General features: G+C 42.2%; 1 protein-coding gene across 1 annotated transcript in view; it reads right to left on the reverse strand.

The window, feature by feature from the left end:
- LOC127644727 (neuropilin-1a-like) overlaps positions 1 to 20786 on the reverse strand; it is a 42336-nt gene extending 21550 nt beyond the window's left edge. Inside the window, exons 1-5 of the mRNA XM_052128061.1 lie at positions 20076 to 20786; positions 18569 to 18746; positions 6008 to 6189; positions 5537 to 5764; positions 5195 to 5362 (exon numbers count right to left, since the gene is read on the reverse strand). Of these exons, the coding sequence (XP_051984021.1) occupies positions 5195 to 5362; positions 5537 to 5764; positions 6008 to 6189; positions 18569 to 18746; positions 20076 to 20136 (817 nt within the window). The 5' untranslated portion in view covers positions 20137 to 20786. The remainder of the gene's footprint in view (positions 1 to 5194; positions 5363 to 5536; positions 5765 to 6007; positions 6190 to 18568; positions 18747 to 20075) is intronic.
- Positions 20787 to 24133: the final 3347 nt, after the last annotated feature.

Genomic DNA, 24133 nt, shown 5'->3' on the forward strand with positions numbered 1-24133 from the left:
GGGTTAGGGAGCCAGGGAGGGATCGACCGGGCAGGGACAGGTTTTGATGGTCTGGGGGCTGGCCACCGGGCAGGGACAGGTTTGGGGAACCTGGGAGGAGGCCACTGGACGGGGACTGGGTCAGGAGGCCAGGAGGGAGGACTCAGGACGGGAACAGGGTCAGGAGGCCTGGGTGGAGGCCACAGGACAGGGCCTGGATCAGGGGGCCTGGGAAGAGGCCTCGGGACTGGGGCTGGGTCAGGAGGTCTGGGAAGAGGCCACAGGACGGGAACAGGGTCAGAAGCCCTGGGAGGAGGCCACAAGACAGGGACCGGGTCAGGAGGCCTGGGAGGAGGCCACAGGATAGGGACTGGGTCAGGGGGCCTGGGAAGAGGCCACGGGACTGGGACTGGGTCGGGAGGTCTGGGAAGAGGCCACAGGACAGAGGCTGGCAGAGCCATGTGAGGCGGAGCCAAGGAGGACTTCGGAGGCGGAGCCATAGAAGACTTAGGAGGCGGCGCCATAGGAGGCTTAGGCAGGGCCATGGCAGACTCAGGTGGTAAGGCCTTGGGCAGGTCAGGAGGCGGAACAGTGTTGGGCGGAGCCAAGGGAGGCGATGGTGTAGAAGGCTCAGAAGGCGGAGCCACTGGAGGTGGAGCCGAAGGTGGCGAGGGCGAAGAAGGCTCTGAAGACGGAGCCAATGGAGGCTTCGGGGGCGGAGCCGGGAAAGGCCCGGGAGGCTCCGGAGGAGGAATTGAAGGAGGTTCAGGAGGCGGAGCCGAAGGAGGCGAGGGCGATGAAGGCTCTGAAGACGGAGCCAATGGGGGCTTCGGAGGCGGAGCCGGGAGAGGCTCGGGAGGCGGAGCTGAAAGAGGCTCAGGAGGCGGAGCCGAGGTAGGCGGCACCGTGGGAGGCTCTAGGAGCGGAGACCAGGAAGACTCTGGAGTCTCTGGGGGTAGAGACGTAGGAGGCTCTGAGGGTGGAGCCGCCAAAGGCTTGAGTGGCTTGAGAGGCGGTGCCGGAGGAGGCTCGGGAGGTGGAGCCATAGGAGGCTCTGAGGGCGGAGCCGTCGAAGGCTTGAGTGGCTTGAGCGGCGGAGCCGTAGGAGGCTCGGGTGGCGGAGCCATAGGAGGCTCGGGAGGCTCTGAGGGCGGGGCCGTCGAAGGCTTGAGTGGCTCGAGAGGAGGAGCCGTAGGAGGCTCAAGAGGCTCTGGGGGCGGAGCCGTCAAAGGCTTGAGTGGATCGAGAGGCGGAGCAATCGGAGGCTCTGGAGGTGGAGCCGTAGAAGGCTCTGGGGGTGGAACCGCAGGAGGCCCCGTAGGCGGAGCTGCAGGAGGCTCGAGAGGCTCTGGGGGCGGAGCTGTAGGAGGCTCAAGAGGCTCTGGGGGCGGAGCCGTAGGAGACTCGGGGGGCGGAGCCCTGGAAGGCTCGAGAGGCTTGAGGGGCGGAGCCCTGGCAGGCTCGAGAGGCTTGAGGGGCGGAGCCCTGGAAGGCTCGAGTGGTTCGAGGGGCGGAGCCCTGGGAGGCTTGAGGGGCGGAGCCCTGGCAGGCTCGAGAGGCTTGAGGGGCGGAGCCCAGGCAGGCTCGAGAGGCTTGAGGGGCGGAGTCCTGGAAGACTCGAGAGACTTGAGGGGCGGAGTCCTGGAAGACTCGAGAGGCTTGAGGGGCGGAGTCCTGGAAGACTCGAGAGACTTGAGGGGCAGAGCCCTGGAAGGCTTGAGAGGCGGAGTTCTGGGGAGCTCAGGGGGCGGAGCTCTGGAAAGCTTGGGAGGCTTGAGAGACGGAGTCCTGGAAGACTCGAGAGACTTGAGGGGCGGAGCCCTGGAAGGCTCGAGGGGCTTGAGAGGCGGAGCTCTGGGAAGCTCGGAGAGCGGAGCTCTGGAAAGCTCGGGAGGCTTGAGAGACGGAGCCCTGGAAGACTCGAGAGACTTGAGAGGCGGAGCCCTAGGAGGCTCGAGAGGCTTGAGGGGCAGACCCCTGGTAGGCTCGAGAGGCTTGAGAGGCGCAGCCCTGGAAGGCTCGAGAGGCTTGAGAGGCGGAGCTCTGTAAAGCTCGGGAGGCGGAGCTCTGGAAAGCTCGGGAGGCGGAGCTCTGGAAAGCTCGGGAGGCGGAGCTCTGGAAAGCTCGGGAAACTCGGATGGCGGAGCTCTGGAAAGCTCGGGAAACTCGGATGGCGGAGCTCTGGAAAGCTCGGGAAACTCAGATGGCGGAGCTCTAGAAAGCTCGGGAAACTCGGATGGCGGAGCTCTAGAAAGCTCGGGAAACTCGGATGGCGGAGCTCTGGAAAGCTCGGGAAACTCGGATGGCTGAGCTCTGGAAAGCTCGGGAGGAGGAGCCCTGGAAGACCCGAGAGGTGCTGGCTCTAGGATGGGCACGACCACTGGCGCTGGCTCTTGGGCGGTCACGGTTACTGGCACTGGCTCTTTGACGGTCATGGCTACTGGCACTGGCTCTTGGACGGTCATGGCTTCGGGCTCTGGCTCTTGGACGATCGAGGCTACTGGCACTGGCTCTTGGACGGTCACGGGTACCAGCGCTGGCTCTTGGACGGTCGAGGCTGCAGGCGCTGGCTCAGGGACGGTCGAGGCTATAGGCGCTGGCTCAGGGACGGTCGAGGCTACAGGCGCTGGCTCAGGGACGGTCGAGGCTACAGGCGCTGGCTCAGGGACGGTCGAGGCTACAGGCGCTGGCTCAGGGACGGTCGAGGCTACAGGCGCTGGCTCACTGACGTTTGAGGCTACAGGCGCTGGCTCACTGACGTTTGAGGCTACAGGCGCTGGCTCACTGACGTCCGAGGCTACAAGCACTGGCTCACTGACATTTGAGGCTACAGGCGCTGGCTCACTGACGTCCGAGGCTACAAGCACTGGCTCACTGACGTTTGAGGCTATTGGCTCTGGCTGGGTTGCCGTGATAAGCGCCGGCTTGGGTTCGCTGGGCGCTGAGGGCAGAGCCAAGGGGGGTTCAGAGCATGGGGCTGTGGCAGGCGGTGGCTGGAGTGCAGAGACCTCTCCCTTTCTCCTCTTCCTCCGGGCTGATGTGACTGGCGAAGCTGGGATGTTGTTCCTGGTCAGCGTGGCTTCAGGTTCGCTGACCGTGGCTGGCAAGGGCTCAGGCTCGCTGACCGCGGTTGACGAGGGCTCAGGCTTGCTGACGGTAGAGGCCGTAGGCGCTGGTTCGCTCACTGTGAAATGCGTGGCCGCAGGCTCGCTCACTGTGACATGCGTGGCATCTGGCTCGCTCACCGGGGCAGGCGTGGGCTCTGGCTCGCAGACCGGGGCAGGCGTGGGCCGGGAGGCGGAAGCCTGTCTTCTCCTCCTCCTCCGGGCAGACGAAGAGGACCGCGCTGGCTCGTTGACTGGCGTGAAAGGACGAACCACGGGTGAATGGAGGGTCAATACTGCGGGAGGTGCTACGGGGTTCTCCTCGAGGATGTCCACTGTTAAGGGAGAACCGCAGATCTGTAGGGTCTCCTCAACGAACGCGCGGAGCGTCCAGTCGCGCGTTGGCGGTGGCAGCCGCTCCTTCAGCCCGTCACTCAGGTTGCCTCGGAAGAAGACCACCAGGGAGAAATTAGGGAAGTCTGAAACGTTTGCCAGAACCAGAAAGTCGTGGATGTGATCTTCTATAGGTCGGTCCCCTTGCTTCAGGCTGAGCAGTTCATAGTTCGCCCGAAAAACTGCTGGATCCATTGTGCGGTCGATCGTTCTGTAACGTTTGAATATCGAGGCTGACGAGGAGATGCGGATCCAAATGCAGTTTGAGTTTATTTAATCAGAAAATACCAAATGAACAAAAGAACAACCCACGATGGGGAAAAGAAACATAAACTAGTTAAGGTAACCACGGTAGAGACAAACAGGGAACAAGGGAGAGAAGCACACATCAGGCTAACGTCAAACAACGATCGACGAAGACTGAACAAAGACACGGGGTATAAATACACAAACATGGGAAAAGGGGCCAATGAAAGAACAGAACTCAAACAAGATAACAAGGTGATTAACAGAAACCAAAGGCAAATTAACAAGGGCAGGTGCAAACAATGAACAGTGAACACAAGACGCTAACAGAGGACCATGGAGTTAAATAAGGGACTAAAGTGAAAACTAAGGGATACCAAAAGTGACAGAATACAAACAAAGGGCAACAGAGGGACAAGACAGGGTAACCGTTACAATTGTTCTGGCTGGGGGCGTCAATAATTGATACATAGGCACTGACGTTAGCCAATCATAACAGTGGGCGTTAACACTGAAGTCTTAAATGGAAAACGCCCCCAAAACAGACTGTTTGAATCAGAGGATGAGAAACAGGGTGGGAAAAGGTCATAAATCACTAGATTTTAAAAGTTTTTCTTAAAAAAAAATATATTAATACTATAATTGCACCTAAGGGAACATAATAATACAATAAAAAAACCCATGTCATGAACATGTTATCAATGACTTCATGCCTCACTTTATGAGTAGAAATCACATTATATCAGTTAAAAAAGCTGTTTAACCACTTGATGATTAAAGTAATGTATATGCAGAAGATAGTGTGTAATTTGTCATGCGCTGGTTACCCCCTTTTATTGTATTTTATGATGACGCTGATACAACTGCAAAGATGGGTGTATAAAAGTGTGTTAATGGGCCGAATACAGACAAAAGAATGATGATCAGCATATCTTACTTTTGACAGATGGGTATTGACTATTTAAACAAAAAACTAAATAAATTGCATTACATGTTCTTGGAAGTGTCTCTACGTGGACGATTGTACAGAAATAGGTGTGTTTGCAACAGCTCTGCTTGCCAGTGTGTTCATGACATGTTGACTAATCTTAACTGACTGAAAGGGAATTAGCTGTCTGCCTCAAATCAGGTGGAGTTCCAGGTCACACCTATCTACAAAGTTTTTCTGTACGTTTGCACTGGCGAGCTGTTACGAACTCATCAACATCTTTGTTTTGGGCAGATTTTGTTCTGAATGAAGTCATACCTATTCATTCTTTGATTTAATATGAAAGAAGCATTTAAGTGACTGAAAGATCATTCCTGGATCATGCATTTTCAGTGCCAAAAAAAAACCTTGACTAAAATGATTTGTACATTTAAATATATTTTTTTGATCATAAATAGACACACAAACACTACAGGATATTAATTGCTGCATATAATCACTAAAAATGGCTGGTGAATGAGCATTTGGCTGAAATGACACTAACCCTGGTGCTGCTTGGACGGCTCTGTGCTTGTTCGGATGCTGTAATTGGCTGAAAAGCCCTCCTTGGTAATGGCGTTGTCTGTGTGGATGCTGAGAGAGAGAATGCCAGTGTACGAGATCACACTGCCTGGCTGTCTGGAACCACAGTACCGACCAATATGCGGCCCAACTGAAAAAAATCAATTCACAGTTCATTCAAAATACTGTACAACTCTTCCTGTAATCATTCATCATGCAAAAAAGCCTGTCATCCAACTCCAAGACTATACAGACTGAAGGACATACACTTCATGTTGCTCTCAACAATAAGCACAGTTTTTACTTAATTTCCTCTTTTTTCTACCTGTTGGATATCCATCCCATATTTCCAGATAGTCAAATCTACAAACGGCCCCAACAGGTGCGGTTGTATCCGGTTCCATATCGAAGCTCTGGAAGTCTAAGAGGATCTCTGCCATCTTGGGTGCAAAGATGATGAAGGTGCACTCCAGGTTGTTTGGGTACTTATCAGGGAAACCAGGAGTTTGGATCACCCCATGTGGCGCAGTGAAGTTTCTGGAACATTCAGTACCTGCTCAGAATGTGCAATTACAGTATTAATGTTTTAAAATCACTTACCAGTAGGTATTTGCAACAATAATGTTTATAGTGAGTGAATAATATAGTAGCAGTTGAAATATCAGTTGCTTATAAATATTTTGTTTAAAAGAGCCCCTCTTTGTCTCAGTTGAATGTTTGTGTATTATAATGTTTTAAAGTCTTTGACTGTGCATGTGTTGTGTGTTTATTGGTATGTTTGTGTGTTTATAGGTACCTGTGCGGTGTATTTCATAGCGGATGCTGAATCCAGCTCCTGCACTTTCATAGTCTGAGGTGAATTTGATGAGTAAAGAGTTTCCACTAGAGATGATCGGAGACGGGGCAATTTTGCCGCAGAACCTCCCGGGAGAGAAAGCGTTCTCATCTGCACCATCAAACACCTGAACAAAGTCATACCTACACACACACACACACACACACACACACACACACACACACACACACACACACACACACACACACACACACACACACACACACACGTTGGTGCGGCTATCCTTATGAGGAGGATATAGACATAATAATTTTTATACTTTACGAACTATAGATTCTATCCCCTAACCCTCACAAAAAACTTTCTGCATTTTTTTTAATTGTCAAAAAAACATTATTTAGTATGTTTTTTAAGTTATTTGAATTATGGGGACACTAGAAATGTCCTCATAAACCACATTTATAGCATAACACCCTTGCACTTACCATATTGTTACCTAAAAAATGTACTTGTAAACCACCCAAACCCACACACACACACACACACAATCAGATGATTTTAATTAATTTTGTCTATTCAAATTCTATGAAATAGTAATGTAATACGCTATGCTAACAAATACTGTCTTCTGTTTTTATAGACAATTTAACATATTTAATAAAACATATACACATACTCTGTATACATACATACATACATATGTATGCATGTGTATTATTGCTATATATAATATATAACATATGTATTTATGTTTCTTATCTATATAATAATATTATAAAAATATAAAAAACTATTTATGAGACATATTTTCATATTTTTATAATTATAATAACAACAATAATAATAATATAATTCAATAATACTCCTTATAATCCATTATATGTTCTTATAAATAATTGTCACCACAGATATAATACATTAAAGTATTTACCTATTCCTGTATACACATTAAATATTATAACTTTATTAGAGATTATCTTGCATTAAAACCCCAGCAGATTTCAAGTGCTACAGTACTTCATGTTATGTTATCGTGTCACCATGAATTTTCATGTTAGTGTAACCTTGAATTGGTAGGAAAAATTATGTATTATAACTGTGGTTACAAATATTAATACAAACATATAATGGATTACAATGAGTAGGATATATGGCATTACCAATACCTTTATAATGCACTTAAAACACTATGATCATTTATTATATATACAAACATATTATAAAGTGCTGCAGAAAACTCTGATCACACCTCCTCTTATTCACCCTATGGTCACTTTTAGATTACCCATTTGGATTCATTTCGATGACTTGTTCACCATCAGATCTTTCAAAACCACCCGAAACATAAGGCATTTCCTGTTGACCTGACACTGGTTTTACAAAGAGCTCCCCCACAGAGTACATGCTCACACTCCCTTGCTCTTCAGTAACCCAAGACATTGACGGTCAGTGTGACCTCTGACTTCTCACCACAACGCGAACCTCTGCATAAGCTGAAGCATGCTTCCTGCCTTTCTGATAGATCGTCCCTCTCCTCTGGATTCACACTAGATTCTGATGATCAGTATTTTAATTGACTGATCACAAAAAGAATCCAGAAACTCTGGCAATAGGAAAATTCTGTTTTTTTTACAGAAATTGTGTAGCATGACTCATAGAATTCTGGATAAATTAAAGATATGCAGATTTGACTTTTTTGACTTAATTAACTGAAAATACCGAATCACTGAGGTTTGGTGTTGATGACAGTTGAGGTTCATTATTCTGAATTCATACTTTTATAATGCTATTTGTCATCTTCCATAGTTTCAAACACAAAATAAGGGCCACCATGATGAATCAATCTACTCTGTAAATTTAGCATGTAATGTCTCATACTCTCATACACCCCCGCCCCACACACACACAATCAATCACACTCTATGAATTTAAATTTCTAATGTTTTTTATGTCAGTTTCATCTGTTCAATTTCTTTTAGTCTTTATTTAGACTAATCCAGCAGTAAATGTATGTTATTAACAACGAGACGTTTTTAAAGTAGACAATTTTTTTTTAAAATCTCTTCTGCACACATTTCTCGTCTGCTGTGCTTTACTGTATTTCCATGGTACCAAACAAACAACCAACCAACAAACAAACAAACAAACAAACGCATGCATGAACAAACAAGCAAGCAAGCAGTCTGTACGTTCCCTTTCGTAGGAACTCGAGCTGTGTAATCGTATCGGGACACGCCCTGAGTGTCACGTGGTCTGAAGCCCTTGTACAATCATGACAATGTATTGGCTGGTGGCGCTTAAGCGACGCCTCTAGGGAGCTACATCACGGGCTCCATAAAAGCGCACTCTTTGGAGCCATTGAGTCAGATTTTCTGTTCTTCGGTGCACGATTTTGTCTAAGCCTGCGTTTTTTGCAGCGACTCACGTTGAAGCGAGGATTATTAATCCCCCCTTTGTGTGGTGAACACGTAAATATTTGGATACCAGGGGAGGTATCCAAGCCACATCAGTTAATTACTGGGGTACCTCAGGGATCAGTGCTTGGGCCACTTCTCTTCTCCATATACACAACGTCATTAGGACCCATCATCCAGTCACATGGTTTCTCTTACCACTACTATGCTGATGACACGCAACTCTACTTGTCTTTCCAGCCCAACGACACCATAGTGACCGCTCAAATCACTGCCTGTCTGGCAGACATCTCAGCCTGGATGAAGGAACACCACCTGCAACTCAACCCAGCCAAGACCGAACTCCTTGACTTTCCAGCCAACCCTGCTGTTGAACACAACATCACCGTGCAGCTGGGTCCAATTACAGTTTCGCCTTCCAAAACGGTAAGAAATCTAGGGGTAACCATTGATGATGAGTTAAATTTCACAGACCACATTTCAAAGACTGTAAGATCATGTAGATTTACACTCTACAGTATCAGGAAGATAAGACCTTTCCTCTCTGTACATGCCACACAACTGCTCGTTCAGTCACTTGTCATAACTAGACTACTGTCATAACTGGACTACTGTAACGCTCTCATTGCAGGCCTTCCTGCATGTGCTATTAGACCCCTGCAAATGATCCAGAATGCAGCAGCACGTCTGGTCTTTAATGAGCCTAAGAGAGCACATGTTACACCACTCTTTGTCTCTCCCCACTGGCTGCCGGTTCATGCACGTATTAAATTCAAGGCCCTAATGCTGGCATACAAAACAGTAACTGGTCTGCTCCAGCATACCTAAAAACATTTATGCAGAGCTATGTTCCCACCAGAAGCCTGCGGTCGGCTAAGGAACGTCGCCTTGTCATACCAAAACAAAGAGGCACCAAAACACTTTCCCGGACTTTCAGTTTCATCATACCACTTTGGAGGAATGGAGTGGTAGTGGCGTAGTGGCTAAAGCACAGGGCTGTTAATCAGAAGTTCACAAGTTCTAACCCCACGGCCACCACCATTGTGTCCTTGAACAAGGCACTTAACTCCAGGTTGCTCCGGGGGGATTGTCCCTGTAATAATTGCACTGTAAGTCGCTTTGGATAAAAGCGTCTGCCAAATGCATAAATGTAAATGTAAATGGAATAACCTTCCCAACTCAATCCGTGAAGCTGACTCACTCTCTATCTTCAAAAAACGGCTAAAAACACATCTTTTCCAAAAGCACTTAACCAGTCACTAAAAAAAAATAAAAAAAATAAAATAAAAAAATTTACAAATTCTTGTTGCACTTAAATCTGTTTTGTATACTATTCTGATGATAGTGAAACGTTGTAGTATGGCACTTTTCGTACCACTGTCTCCTTAAGATGATTTGCTTATGTTTTCCTCTTTTGTAAGTCGCATTGGATAAAAGCATCTGCCAAATGAATAAATGTAAATGTAAATACATTTTTTATATGTATTTACAAAAAGTGCCACAAGCCAATAAATTGGCATAATTGTACAAGGGCTTCAGGCCCTCAGGGCGTGTCCCAATGCGATTACGCAGCAGCTCGTTCCCACTCAGGAACGAGATGCATGTTTTTGCATGTTTTTGATTAAGACAATCAGAGAGAGTTTAGAGGGGGTCCTGGATGTTGATTGGTCAATAGCCGTACTTTATTAATAACAAAATATAGTGTGAATTGAATTAAAGGGGTCATGACATGGTTTTTTTTATTGTATTATTATGTTCCCTTAGGTGCAATTATAGTATTAATATATTTTTTTTTAAGAAAAACTTTTTAAATCTAGTGATTTATGACCTTTTCCCACCCTGTTTCTCATCCTCTGATTCAAACAGTCTGTTTTGGGGGCGTTTTCCATTTAAGACTTCAGTGTTAACGCTCACTGTTATGATTGGCTAACGTCAGTGCCTATGTATCAATTATTGACGCCTCCAGCCAGAACAATATGCAAGTAAACTAAGTAAAAACACTGTGATTATTCATAATGAATGAAATTGCGCTTTAAAAAGTAGTTTAAAGTTTAAAATAGATTACTTACAGTTTGCGTCGTCGTTGTTCCCAGAATAGTCGGCACGGACTTATCTTTGAGCAACAGTTTTCTGGCAAAGCCAGCATCATATTGAGATTTGTTCTCAAAACAGTCATCCTTAAAATGTACAGAACAAACGCTTAAGTTAACACTGCCGTGACTGGAACGTCCGCAAAAAATAAACTGCATCCATTTTTCCCTGACGCCTGGATCTTTCGGCAGCTTATTCAGAGGTTTTGTTTGACCACAGCCAGGAACAGCACATCTGTGTGGCATCGTAATTTTCCTGTGCACAAGTAGTCTCTGTCAGAGCTCGCTGTCCATCGACTGAACACTTGTGAGGCGACGGCGATACTGAAATGAGCGTAGTTGTCTTGCGCTGGAGGCGGTCATATGCAAACGCTGTTACGTCACTTCTAACCGACACGTCACTTCTAACCATGAATCCAGAACGAGCTGTATTTTGAGCTTGATTAAATAAATGATTCGTTTAGAATGGGGAGGACGTCTTAAAATATTAAACTTGCAGGACGTTTTAATGATACAAAGACCTCTTATATACCAAAAGATCAAGGCAAATTTGGTTTCTCATGTCATGACCCCTTTAAATGATGTGTTATGTTACAGAAGATGAAAGAAAAACAGCAATTTGCTTGGCGAAATTTCCACAAACTAACACTTTTTGTGCATATAAGTTTGTGTAAATGTACTTGGGGTTCAAAATATTTTTCTTTTTCACATTAATTTTACACATGTCTGGTACAAATATGTGGTCTTGTTTCATGAAGCGCAGAGGTTTTTTTCATCTACCTGGAAAGAAGGAAAGTGGGCTCATAGGCTTGGCAAATTGTAAAATTAAGAAACTGCAGCTTAAAATCCACCTCTAACAATTGTATCCGATCTAATTAAAATAAATATAAAAGAAACTAAACTATTATGTCAAAAAAAGCTATTTATGTCATATATCATGTAGCAATAATTTTGAAACTTGACAGTGGATACTACACAACAAAGCTACAACATTGGCTGAAATTATGCATGGATTGATGACAAGAATTGGGATTTAAACCTGGCTCGTCATGTATACTGGCTAGCTAAGAATTAAAAGACTGGAGTTTAAAATGATTCTGCCTCGTTTAAAATTTAAACACTAAAAACAGAGATGAAAATTTACTTTTTGAACTTTTGGCAATATTCTTTTCACACACACACACACACACACACACACACACACACACACACACACACACACACACACACACACACACACACACACACACACACACAGTTGTGTTTCCATGTTTTATGGGGACTTTCCATAGACATAATGTTTTTTATACTGTACAAACTTTATATTCTATCCCCTAAACCTAACCCTACCCCTAAACCTAACCCTCACAGAAAACTTTCTGCATTTTTACATTTTCAAAAAACATAACTTAGTATGATTTATAAGCTGTTTTCCTCATGGGGACCGACAAAATGTCCCCACAAGGTCAAAAATTTCGGGTTTTACTATCCTTATGGGGACATTTGGTCCCCACAAAGTGATAAATACACACACACACACACACACACACACACACACACACACACACACACACACACACACACACACACACACACACACACACACACACACACACACACACACACACACTCTTTTTTCTTCAATACTTTTTTTAATTTTGCCACAAGCAACATTTCAAATACTCACAATGTGTTGCTGCTAGCTTTAGAGTCTTAGCCTCAGTTCAGTTCAACACTTACATTTCAAATAATGTAAATATTCACACAGTGTATTGTGATGTAAAGCATTCAACACACTTTTGTAAAATACTGTCTTCGTAACTGTTTTGCAAGTTGCCACATTCACCATTAATTACAATTGTTTTGTCAGGCAAGTATTGCCCTTCTTCTATCTAGGGCAAGCCACAACCGTTGAGTGCATGGGTCCAACATTCCACATTTAGTATTTTTGGTTAAAGAAGTACATCATCCAGGTGCTCGAAGTAGTACACTTCTTTTTAATGCATTTTTAGTGTAAACATACTTGCACTACTTACGCTACTTTTACACTACTTATAACATTTGGGTCCTTAATATTTTATTATGTGGTAACATTTTATAAAAGCAAAAAAGCCACTTTAGGCTGTGCCATATTGGGAATACAGTCATGGCTAAAGGGGTTGCAGGCACTCAGCTTTGCGTCACGCCTAAAAATTCACTATAAACCATAACTTAAAAAACAGGGGCTTTCCATCAAACAGGCTGATTATATACTACTGTGATAATGTTAATGTTAAGACTAGTCTTTCACCTTTTATGAAGAAAATGTGAGCTGTGATTGGCCATGCAAAACACAGGTTTGCCTTTGTGCTTGTACAAGTAAATTAACAATTAACTTGTCTGAAGGACAAGTAAAATATAACTTGTCCTGAGAGAATTAAAAAAGATATATATTTAAATTGTGGTGTAAATACAATTTATTCAGAAGCAATATTCACATCAATTTTCTTATTCAGTCACTCGTTTCCCAGCAAGACGTATGCAATTATGTAGTGGACAAGCGTTAATGTAGAATCCTGCAGGGCATTGCAATGCAGTTACTATGATGAGTGTTTTTAGTACATTGCTAGGGTGTTCTGGACAGGTGGTTGCAAGGAGGTTGTTTACTGGCTCGCATCAAGTCAAAAGAGCCCACCACGAGTCCCAATAATGGCTTGGGGTCCCTTGTTCAAAGCAAGCTCACGTTTTAGCTTTCATAAATCTGATCACTTTGAAAAGTAAAAGCACATCTCTCCTCAACAAGTCTCATGATTTGAGGTATCATTTATGTCTGTGCATGATGAGTTATGCACCAAAGTTTAATGCTCACAGTTAGGGGTTTGTTCAAGTATGAGCACTAGTAATGCTGTAGCTTTCCTTAGCAAGCTAAAATGTTTGTATGAAAGAATGTGTTTGGGAGGACTGTTAAGAAGGTGGAGAGAGAGATAGAGTGAGTCTCATTAATGATTAATATGTGCAGTGAAACTAAAGCATTCCCACACAACAAAGCCATTAATGCTGAACACAATTTGTGAGCCGTAGAAGTGTGTGTAGAGGGGATTGCAAAGAATCAGTCCACATGAAATTTGCAGGAAATTACTTGTGTTTTCTCTCCTGGAACACGCGTCATAAAATGACAAGCAAATCGGTTAGAAAACCAAACTATAAACTGCAACTCTCTCTACATGTTAAAGGAATAAATGACCCAAAAAATGAACATTCTGTCATCATTTATTCACTCTTATGTTATTCCAAACCAATAGGGCACAAAAGGATATATACTTTTTATTGCCTGGACAAAAATATACAATGAAAGTGAATGGCGACAGAGGCTAACATTCTGTTTAAATTTCATTTTGTGTTTTACAGTAGATAAAACGTAATACAGGACCCATTTCTTTAAGTGAAGGATGTAGATGTACGTTTGTGTGTGTGTGTGTTGTGTTTGCGTCAGGAACATGTGTGACTGATTTCACACTAATTACATTACTGTCTGGGGCCAGAGGCATGTGCCGAGTGCCGACTGGACCGCTCTCTCTGACGACCCCCTTAGATAAGACAAATATGTCCCACACACACACACACACACACACACATGTTGTGTTTCCAAGTTTTATGGGGACTTTCCATAGACATAATGGTTTTTATACTGTACAAACTTTATATTCTATCCCCTAAACCTAACCCTACCCCTAAACCTAACCCTCACAGAAAACTTTCTGCATTTTTACATTTTCAAAAAACATAATTTAGTATGATTTATAAGCTGTTTTCCTCATGGGGACCGACAAAATGTCCCCACAAGGTCAAAAATTTCGGGTTTTACTATCCTTATGGGGACATTTGGTCCCCACAAAGTGATAAATACACGCTCACACACACACACACACACACACACACACACACACACACACACACACACACACTGACCTTCTAAAACAAATCACACCAGCTGAGTTAAATAAACTGAAACTAACATTCAACAATCCAACAGCCACAATCCAACGTCAGACAAAACAAAGTGTAACACAAGGACTCCATGTTCCTCCTCATCCAGTACCAAAACATCTGATCTCTAAGCCTAGATGTGCTACTTTGCATCTGATTCATACTCTAGTTTTATTATTGTACAGCTTTTGTGTCCAGAATGGTTGGGCTTAATCAATGAGAGCTAAAGAGCATCAACGTACCGCAGTTTAAATGCTACATTCACGCTATGTCTGAATTACCGTAACTACAAAATGACAACTCCAAGCTGTTCACCTCCTGGGACTCAAAGATTATTTGTTTCTATGGCAACGCTCATAACACCAAAATTGATCCGTGTGCAGCTTTGTTGTTGATGACAGCAAAATAATCACTACATTAATTCACTTCTATATTCTCTTGCAAAATATCTGAGAAAAAGGAAGTGCTCCAGATAAATCAGCTATGATAAAATGGCATATCAAACACAAATATGTGCAGTTTTTCATGTGTAGATGTGTTGCAACAAATGAAAATAAAGCTTATTTGCTTTCTTCATCCACATTTATGGATATTTATTGCACAACTAATTGGTGCATGTTATTCCAAATTAAACTTGTTCCACCTCTGAAGCAACTTTCCTTTTGGCTGATATCAGAAATCCCTCTTACCTTTTTAACCCTTTCAATCCAACCACCTGGCTCCATTCTGTTATGGAATGCCCACTATTAACAATCTAGTCAGATCCAATGTAAAGACCGGCCCTACATTTTTCTTAAAGTTTCACTCAGTAATATTTTCCCATCATTTAAACGTTTTACTTCTAAAGAAATGAATAGCAAACAGCAAATAATTGATGAGCAAATAGCAAATAATTGAAACATATTTATAAAATCATGACCACTCATGTGAGAGGAAGAGTTCAGTCATATCAGTAACCTTATAAAAGCTCTTTTATTTTACATGCGACAGGGGCGCCTCATGGGGGCAGCCATGTTAGCATCACATGACCAGCTGAATACTACTCACTTAAACTCAGTAATTGCCCAGTTATTGGACATTTTCATTCATAGATTAAATTAATCCTGGTTTACCGTGCATAGTGAATTTCTAAAATAGCACTGGTAACTGAAAACTACTGTGTTTGAATGATGCAGCCTCCAGGCCACTAGGTGTCAGTGTAAACCAATGTATGCCACTTCAACATACTTAAAAAATGACGGTGCACTCAGTAAGTTTTTGCTCGTGTCATCTTCGATTTACAGTGACCAGTGGTGTGGATGCAGCATCATTCAAACTCAATAGTTTTCAGGTACATATGCCATTGTAGAAATTCACTATTCACAGTCAAGCACTTAATTCACTTAATCTAAGAGTGAAAGAGTCCAATAACAAGACGGTTACTGAGATTAAGCAATTTGAGTATTCAGCTGGTCATGTGATTCTAAAATGGCAGCGTCCATAAGGGCACCCTGCAATGTACTGACACTGACGTGCACAGAACAGGGGCTACAGGGGCACAAGCCACTGCCCATTTCAATCACAAATCAGCCCCTGTCCCTGCTAAGGTTCTCATCTCATGTGAGAGGTCAAGATTTTATACATATGTTTCAAAATTAAAATTCATTTCTTTAGCAGTAAAACGTTTTTAAGGAGGAAACAATTACTGAGTGCACCTTTAAGAATATTCGGGTTCGTTCAGAAATGAGTCAGATGTAAAATGGATTGTGAAGAGCGTTTCATGTTAACAGTTAAAATCACTGCTATTTTCTTTTCACATGACATCAAGTCAAAGCTTTCATAAAATTCAGAGTTTCCAACTTGACAAGCACATGACATTTTTTTTAAATACAGTTATTCCGACACGACGTGAATGCAGCGTTTTCTTGTTAACAGTTAAAATCACTGCACTGTCAGCATCTCAGAGAGGCATCTATAGGTAACTGCTTTGAACAATTATTCTGTTACATAATATCGTCCAACGTGTTTGTTCTCTGCAGGGCAGCGCAGGAAGGAATGCATATTGTATTTGAGGTTATTTTCAGGACTTTTCCACTGTGTTCACCACAAACTCAGCAGTTTTGCCCGAGCTAAAAAACTAAAGTCAGTCCAAAAACAACGCAAAGGCATCTGGTCCATGTTAGAGTGAAGTTCTGATTAACCTGTCTGTTCTGAGACTCATGGAAGTTCATCCAAAACACTCCCAACATTCCACGAGATGCATTAACATTTGTGCTCTTATGCTAGCAGCGGGCTCTAACAGACTTTAGTTGCATGTGTTGTGAACATCTAAGAAAAGTGAATGGACATAAAAATTTGTGGAACTCCCTTGAATTCCAGAAGAAAAAAATAATACTAGTGCCCAGTTGTAGTTAATTCCAAGCTTAGGGAAAGTATGAATAGTCTTATTATTGATCTGTCTGAACATATTGAAGTTGGAGATATATGTCCATCTCTACCATATGTCTCTCTTGCTTGCAGGTTTTTCTATAAGTGAGATAGACAATAATGGAAGCTTTTAAATGTATCTGTTACAGGCTTGATAAACATCTGGAATCTTAGCCAGTACACATGAAATCCAAGTCAAACACATTAAGAAGGATTATTTCTGAGCTGAGACATGGCATGCAATTACCACTTGATGACCTCCAGAGGACCGAGTTTATGTTCCAACCAAATCTTGTGATTGCCTGATTCATCAAAGAATAAGATTTCAAATGAATCACTTTGTACAGTTTTAATTCTTGTAGCTTTTAGGCCTTGAGTTTTAGTTTGCTTCAGAGCAGTGACATCTTGTCAACAAGACTATGTTTGAAATGGAATGCTAGTGTACTGCTTACTACATACTGTGTAGTATTTACTGTACGGCAACTATTTTCTGAAACTTTATCCTTTCTAAAGTTTCAAACAGTATATGTTATCACAAGACCTCCTTAAGTTACATTTAATTCAGTGGCGTTCAGTCATTATTTTGGCAGAATGATCAAATAATGCGTAAAGAAAGCATACTAAATATCATATCATTGGTTCATACTTCACATTGGATATAAAAGGTCAAGGTGAATGCACTGTGGAATACAATACAATTACATGCAATGTGGAATACATGCTATGCTATGGTTGTAAATATGTATAGTAAATGTAGTAAATAATTCGGGTACAGTTTTCCATGCATAAAGTGTACATTATGCATACTGCATACTACTCAATAGCTTGCGTAGTATGGTAGTATGCCATTCAGAAAATACCCTAACTCTCTCCAACACTACACCTATATCTATCTCTCTCACACACAAATACACACAAAATGATCAAGATGGACTGATGGACCACAGATGGACCCCAGGGGGCCAAAGCAGGCCACTCAGCAGAAGGGACTTTTCATTGGTCCCTTGGCACTGAAATCCAACCCAAATTGTAAAGCAGGCCTATTTATGCCTTATTTACAAGCTATTTAATGACAAGAGTCATCAAACCACTCTCATTTATGAGGTTTAGTTCACTCAAAGCCCTATGTTGATGCAGTTAACTAAACAACTGCAATGAGCCACGAGGCAATAACAAGTTGCCTCCAACCTCAATATCATTTAATGTCATTGTCTTTCAGCCTCCTCATTAAGAAAACAATCAGCTTAATTACTCATGAGATGCTGAGGCCTCATCAATCTTCTGAAAATGAAACCATTACCAGAGAATTTTCAGAACGCATGTGCCCTGCACATATTCTTTTCTGTTTTGACTCCTTATATTCTTTTCATTCTAAAAAATTTCTCTTGGGGAATAAACATTGCATTTTCTTTTCTTTTTTTCGGGAAAAAAACCATTCCTCTTAGTGTTAAATGTAGATTCATTATCATCAGCCCCAGATTTTTGTCCTTAAACAGATCTAGATCATCTACATAATTCTGCTTTGGAAAAATTACACATTTTATTTCCAACCAATAGGTGGCACACCTCAAGATCGAAGTGCTAAAATGATTTGATTTGCTTTTACAGGTAGAATTCCTCTATATGGTGTCTGTGATTCATGATGCTCCAGTTTTCTCTAGAACATGAAGGCCGATTGAACTTACTTGCACTCCCGGCTCTCCAGATCGAAGTGTGGGTTAAAGTTAATGAGGATCTTCTGTTGGGGCTCCGGCGCCTGGATCAGCCAGGTACACTGCTGGTTCACAGGGTATCCAGACGGGTAACCAGGTGAGGTCACATATCCGGCTCTGTTGATCGTGATTATAGAACTGCATGGACTATCTAAAATCCAGAGAGGCACATCTATTGTTAAATAAATGAACTGTCATTTAACATTACATGCATATCATTTTAGAAATTTGTGACAAACCCGGTAAACCGCACACTTTGTGTGAATGTCCTCTAATACATGCTGTTTGACAGATCATTGATCAGATAAGATGATCAATTCAGGGCTAGAAAATCAGTCAATGTCTCTGAGCTGACAAAACAGCGCATTTGAATTACTGTAGGGTGAATTCAGGTAAATTAGGCCATAGTGATCTCAATGTCAAAAACTGGTCCAATTTACCTGAATTGACCCTACATGGATCTTATGTGGTGTGGTGAGTAGATATGCCACTGTGTCGGGGTGTTTGAGTCTGATAACACACACCCAACCCTCTCCCTCTATCACACGCACACTGAGACTGACAGAATCTCTCTCAGTGCACACTGACACAATATCAACCAATCTACTTGTCTTACAAAAATAATGTGTGCATATATATATATATATATATAACCAGTACTTAATATAGACTTTGTTCTGAAATCACTGTAAATTATGTTATTAGGTAATCTAAAATGTGCTATAAACAATTAAAGGTGGTAACCTGAAATTGATCTAACACTTAAATATTTTTGTTTTTGTTGTAACCTAATATAGAGTCTTCAGGTTGATTCAGTGTTGTTAAGTGTTTTTTTATATTTTGTATTACTTGAATAAAACCAGTTAATTTAGATATTACCACATGTCAAACATTTTTAGGTTAACATATTCATAAAAAAAAAATACATAACATTTTCTGAGATAAAGGTCTACTTAAAAAATATCTTGACTAAAACAAGTTATTTAGGGGTTCCTATAGCAAAACTGGAAGAGCATGGCGCTTGCAACGCAAAGATCAGGTTTGATTCCCAGGGAACAGTTCAACTGAGATAATGTATTCCTTGAATGCACTGTAAGTCACTATGGATAAAAGCATCTGCCAAATGCGTAAATGTGAGTCAAGTATATTACTGAAAAAGCCTGAACATTAGGCTAGACACCAAAGAAAGGGATTTCTAATGGTCAGATCAGTTATGCATATCAGTTATACATCAACTGCACATTTCCCCTTTTTCCATCGTAAAATTTTTTTATTTACAGCCATACAGTCTGTAGATTTGTGCGTAATTATATGCCCCCCTCTTAATTACTGTTTATTTCTGTTTTCCTCTCTGAAACAGCAGCCCTACAGGTCACCAGCCTCTGCAATAACGGACAGAAGCAAAAACCTCTCAGAGCCCCTCTTCTGTTCGCTGCGCAACGGTGTAAGGAACTGAAAAATACACCCAAAACCAACTCACCCGTCAGTGCGCGAACAACGGACAGTCCCGTTAAAGTCACCAGCAGTAAAGACCAATACATCCTCAGACACTTTAGTCTGTTCAGTTACGTCCTGAGATCTTTGTGAGCTTTTATTTAGTTATTTTGAATCCACACGGTTGTTTGGGGGCTGGAGAAAGCGCGTCAGCCGGAGCGCATCCTGTCCCTCAGACCCAGCGAGCTGCCGTCTCCTCTTCCATATGGTGGTGTTGAACAAAACTCCTCATCCTCAGCCCGGAAAACGAGGTTTCTCAAACAGCCAGTGCTGCAGTTGCTAGAATTTCATAATCCAAAGTCTTGAGGGACTTGACAGCGCGTCCTCGTAGGCAGCGGGGCTTGTGAGCGCTTCTGCAACACTAGGGTCACTCCCTTTATATCACGGATATCCGTCCTCTCTGTCGCGCGTGGACGGGCACTTGTAGATATTTTGAGTAGCTTCTCACTGGCGTGAAGGTTTCAGCATCTGATCTGAAGAATGTGGGTCTCAAAGCTGTGAGCGCACATACGCTGCACTGTTGCGCTTTCCTCCCGTTCCTCCTCCTTGAGAGTAAATGGGCAGAACTGGAAACGAGCAAACCCTCCAACCCCTTCCAGGCAGAGACGCGCTCTCTCTCACTGCCAGCCAGACACGGAGACTGTGGGCCAAACCAAAGAGACTTTGCGCTCCTCTGCGTAGGAGTGCAATGCTGAAACAAGATGTTCTTCAAAGTACCCAGTTAGTGCATGGAGGAGAGTAAAAATAATAAGGTCTTTGCGCAGTTTAAAACTTGCTAGTTGTTAAACATTGACGTGAATAATTTGCTGCTCTGTTGGTTTTGTAAGCTCAAAGGAATGTTCGAGGAACAACAAGTTAAGCTCAATCAACAGCCTTTGTGATATGATGTTGATTACCATTAAAACATTTGACAAATGCAAAAATCGCAGTTAAAATAAGGCGCTTACAATTGAAGTCAATTGGGACAGTGCATAAACCTTAAAATACACTGTTTCTAAAGTATAGTCACAAGGAGTAAACATTACACACATTAACATTATTTTAGTGTGATAGATTCGCTTACTAACCTTACCAGTGTAATATTACAACTTTGTTAAAATGGCAACATAACACTGGTAAACCTTGTAGCTAATCTGTAAACAACAAAATGCATTTAAATCCTTAATTTTATCACTAAAATCATGTTAACACGTAAAGTGTAAATTTTTTGACGATACTTTGAAACAATGAATTGTATAGTTATGCGCTGGCCCCTTTCACTTCCATTGCAAGCCTTGTCTCGACATTTTTTTTTTTTTTTAAATAAACGAGGGATGAGTCGAAATAGATTTTTGGGTAATTAACATTTAGCCACAAATGTTGTCATGACGTTAACGTGATTTTATTAAGTTCAAATCCCTTACTAAACTTATCAGTGTGAAGTTATATCCAGTCAGGGCTGGACTGGTAATCTGGTTTACCGGACATTTTCCCGGTGAGCCGACGCACTTTGGGGCCGATCAGGGGTGGACTGGCTGTCGGGAGAACCGAGCAGGCTGGTGGGTCGGCTGTGAGACGTGCCGAATGGGCCGTTGCTATAAAAACCCGGGCCGATTTCTCTTCCCAGTCCGGCACAGTATCCAATATTACAACTTCGTTACAATGACCTTGTAATCTGTTAAATAACCTAATCACATTACAGTAACATGCTTGTAGTACCACCTGTTTACTCCAGAGGGCAGTAATTGTAATTTCAGCTGTATGAGCAATGCACAGTTTATACAGTGAACAAAACAACCATCCTGCAGCACAACACAAACATGCGTTACATTCTTGAGTTCAAAACACTTGAAGGAGCCAAATGCGATCTAAGGGATCTCAAGATGTGTTTAAAGATTAAGTATTAAACTATATTTAACTTGACATAGTGACCTAAACATTTTTTGTTTATGACGCAACGCACCCTAGACACTACACAAGCATGTCTGACGCAGGTGTAAATTGTCCTTAAACAAGCCCTCATAATAAATCTCCAACTGATTGACAAACTCACTTGCGAAATGGATTGCTGTGAACTGTATGCCAACGACTGACTTATGATCAATAATATGGTAGTAAACAATATATTGTATTTTAAAGCCACTTTTTATATCGTCTTATCAATGATTAACTTTTCTGCTACAAGAATGTAATGCATTTTAATTATCTGAATATTTTATTTCATATATAATATAATATAATTTTTAAATATTTAAAGACAACTATGTATAATTATTTCATCATTATATATTGAATTATTGTTATATGAGGGGCTTCAGCAAATATTTGTATATATACGATTAAATGCGATTAATTAATCGGGACACCATGTAATTAATTAGATTACAAATTTTTAATCGATTGACAGCCCTAGTTATTTGATAAATGTATTTATTTGTTGTAGAGATTTTCAGCAGTTTTGCGACTATGGATGAGCAACACACACACATATACTGTTACAACGTGCGCTATGTGCTATAATGAAACCACACACACAAACAAACATGTCCGTCGGCAATGTCCGTCAACAGTCGTGGGCAGGGCCCGTACAAAGTGACGTCACTTTGTACAGAATCTGCAAACGGCTTATTCTGAGACAGTGCTTATGATTAATGATGATTAAAAAAAAGAGCTGGGTGGATTTTTATCATTATAGGGGGTCAACACACATTTATGTTTAAACACCATGTAAAAGTGAATTTTGCATTATAGGGCCTTTAATATAAGGCGCTTGCATTGCGCATGTATTAATGTAGATCTTTGCACAATGCAAGACGGATTAGAAGCACACCAATCCAAGAATGCGTTTCTCTGGCTTGTGACACAGTGACATAAAAAATGTGTAGCACGTAGGCTCTTTCAGCGCTCAGAGGCGCACCGGAGCAGCCAGCGCTGCAATCTGATCATCCATTGGGAGAGAGTGAGCGAGAGAAAGAGGGAGGGAAGAGAGGGGCAAAATATTTTTCAGTGCATTCTGCTCACGGAGGTACCATAGTATGGATGTTTTACAGGGTAATACCTCTAGTGTGAAGGGTGAAGAACTCGAAGCGAGCTGACAGTGGCTTTTAAGGAGTTCAGCCATTGGCGCTGACCATCTCATCTGTAATCCTTTGCTATTTAAAGGGATAGTTTATGCATAATCTTCATATCATCCCAAACCCATATGACATTTATTATTTACCAAAAGCACAATTTAAATAGTCCATATGACTTGTGTGCTACTATATAAGTCTTCTGAGTCTATTTTCATAACAGATTTGTGTTAGGACCAGATCAAAACTGAAGTAATTCACAAAAAATTCACTCTCCTTTACCATAGCTCTCACTTTGCTTTGCGCATGAAGATGGGCCTCACTGTTGGTTGTTGCATGTCTCTGACTCGCTAAGTTCTACAAAACATTTCTTATGTGCTCTAAAAAGAAAGAAAGTCGAAGGGTTTTGAATGTAGTGAGGGTGAGTAAATTATGTCAGAATTAACCATAAAATCCCTTTTCAAGACAGACGTGCCTATAAACTCGAGGTAAAATGCCATTAACCGATCAGAAGACTCGAAGGACAAAACATTACAAAAAGTACCATGGTGGCACTATGCTAGTAATATTAAAGGAATATTCCTGGTTCAATACAAGTTAAGCTCAATCAACAGCATTTTGTGGCATATTTAGACTCTTTAAAAAACATGTAAAATCTGGGTGTGGTGATATGGACGTGGCCGAGCGACGTCTGTGGAGTACGAGATCAAGAGAGGAAGAGCGGTAAGGATTGACACCTGTGGAAAATGATCTCTAACAGCTGTTTTGTGTTGCAGTAATAGCTGAAGAGGGATAAAAGGACAGTCCAGACTGCCGGAAGGGAGGGAGAGAGAGACGCACGCAGCAGTGTTCGTGTGTGTGCCATTTTGTTATGCTGAAAAGAAAACCTTTTTGTGTCACTGGAAAGTGTGTAAAGATAAAGAGTTACGTTGGATATTTACCTGGCTCCCGCTTCCTCCTTAACAAAGAGAGCTAGAGATTCATCACACTGGGT

This window comes from Xyrauchen texanus, chromosome 6 (genome assembly GCF_025860055.1).
Source record: "Xyrauchen texanus isolate HMW12.3.18 chromosome 6, RBS_HiC_50CHRs, whole genome shotgun sequence".
Classification (NCBI taxonomy): Eukaryota; Metazoa; Chordata; class Actinopteri; order Cypriniformes; family Catostomidae; genus Xyrauchen; species Xyrauchen texanus.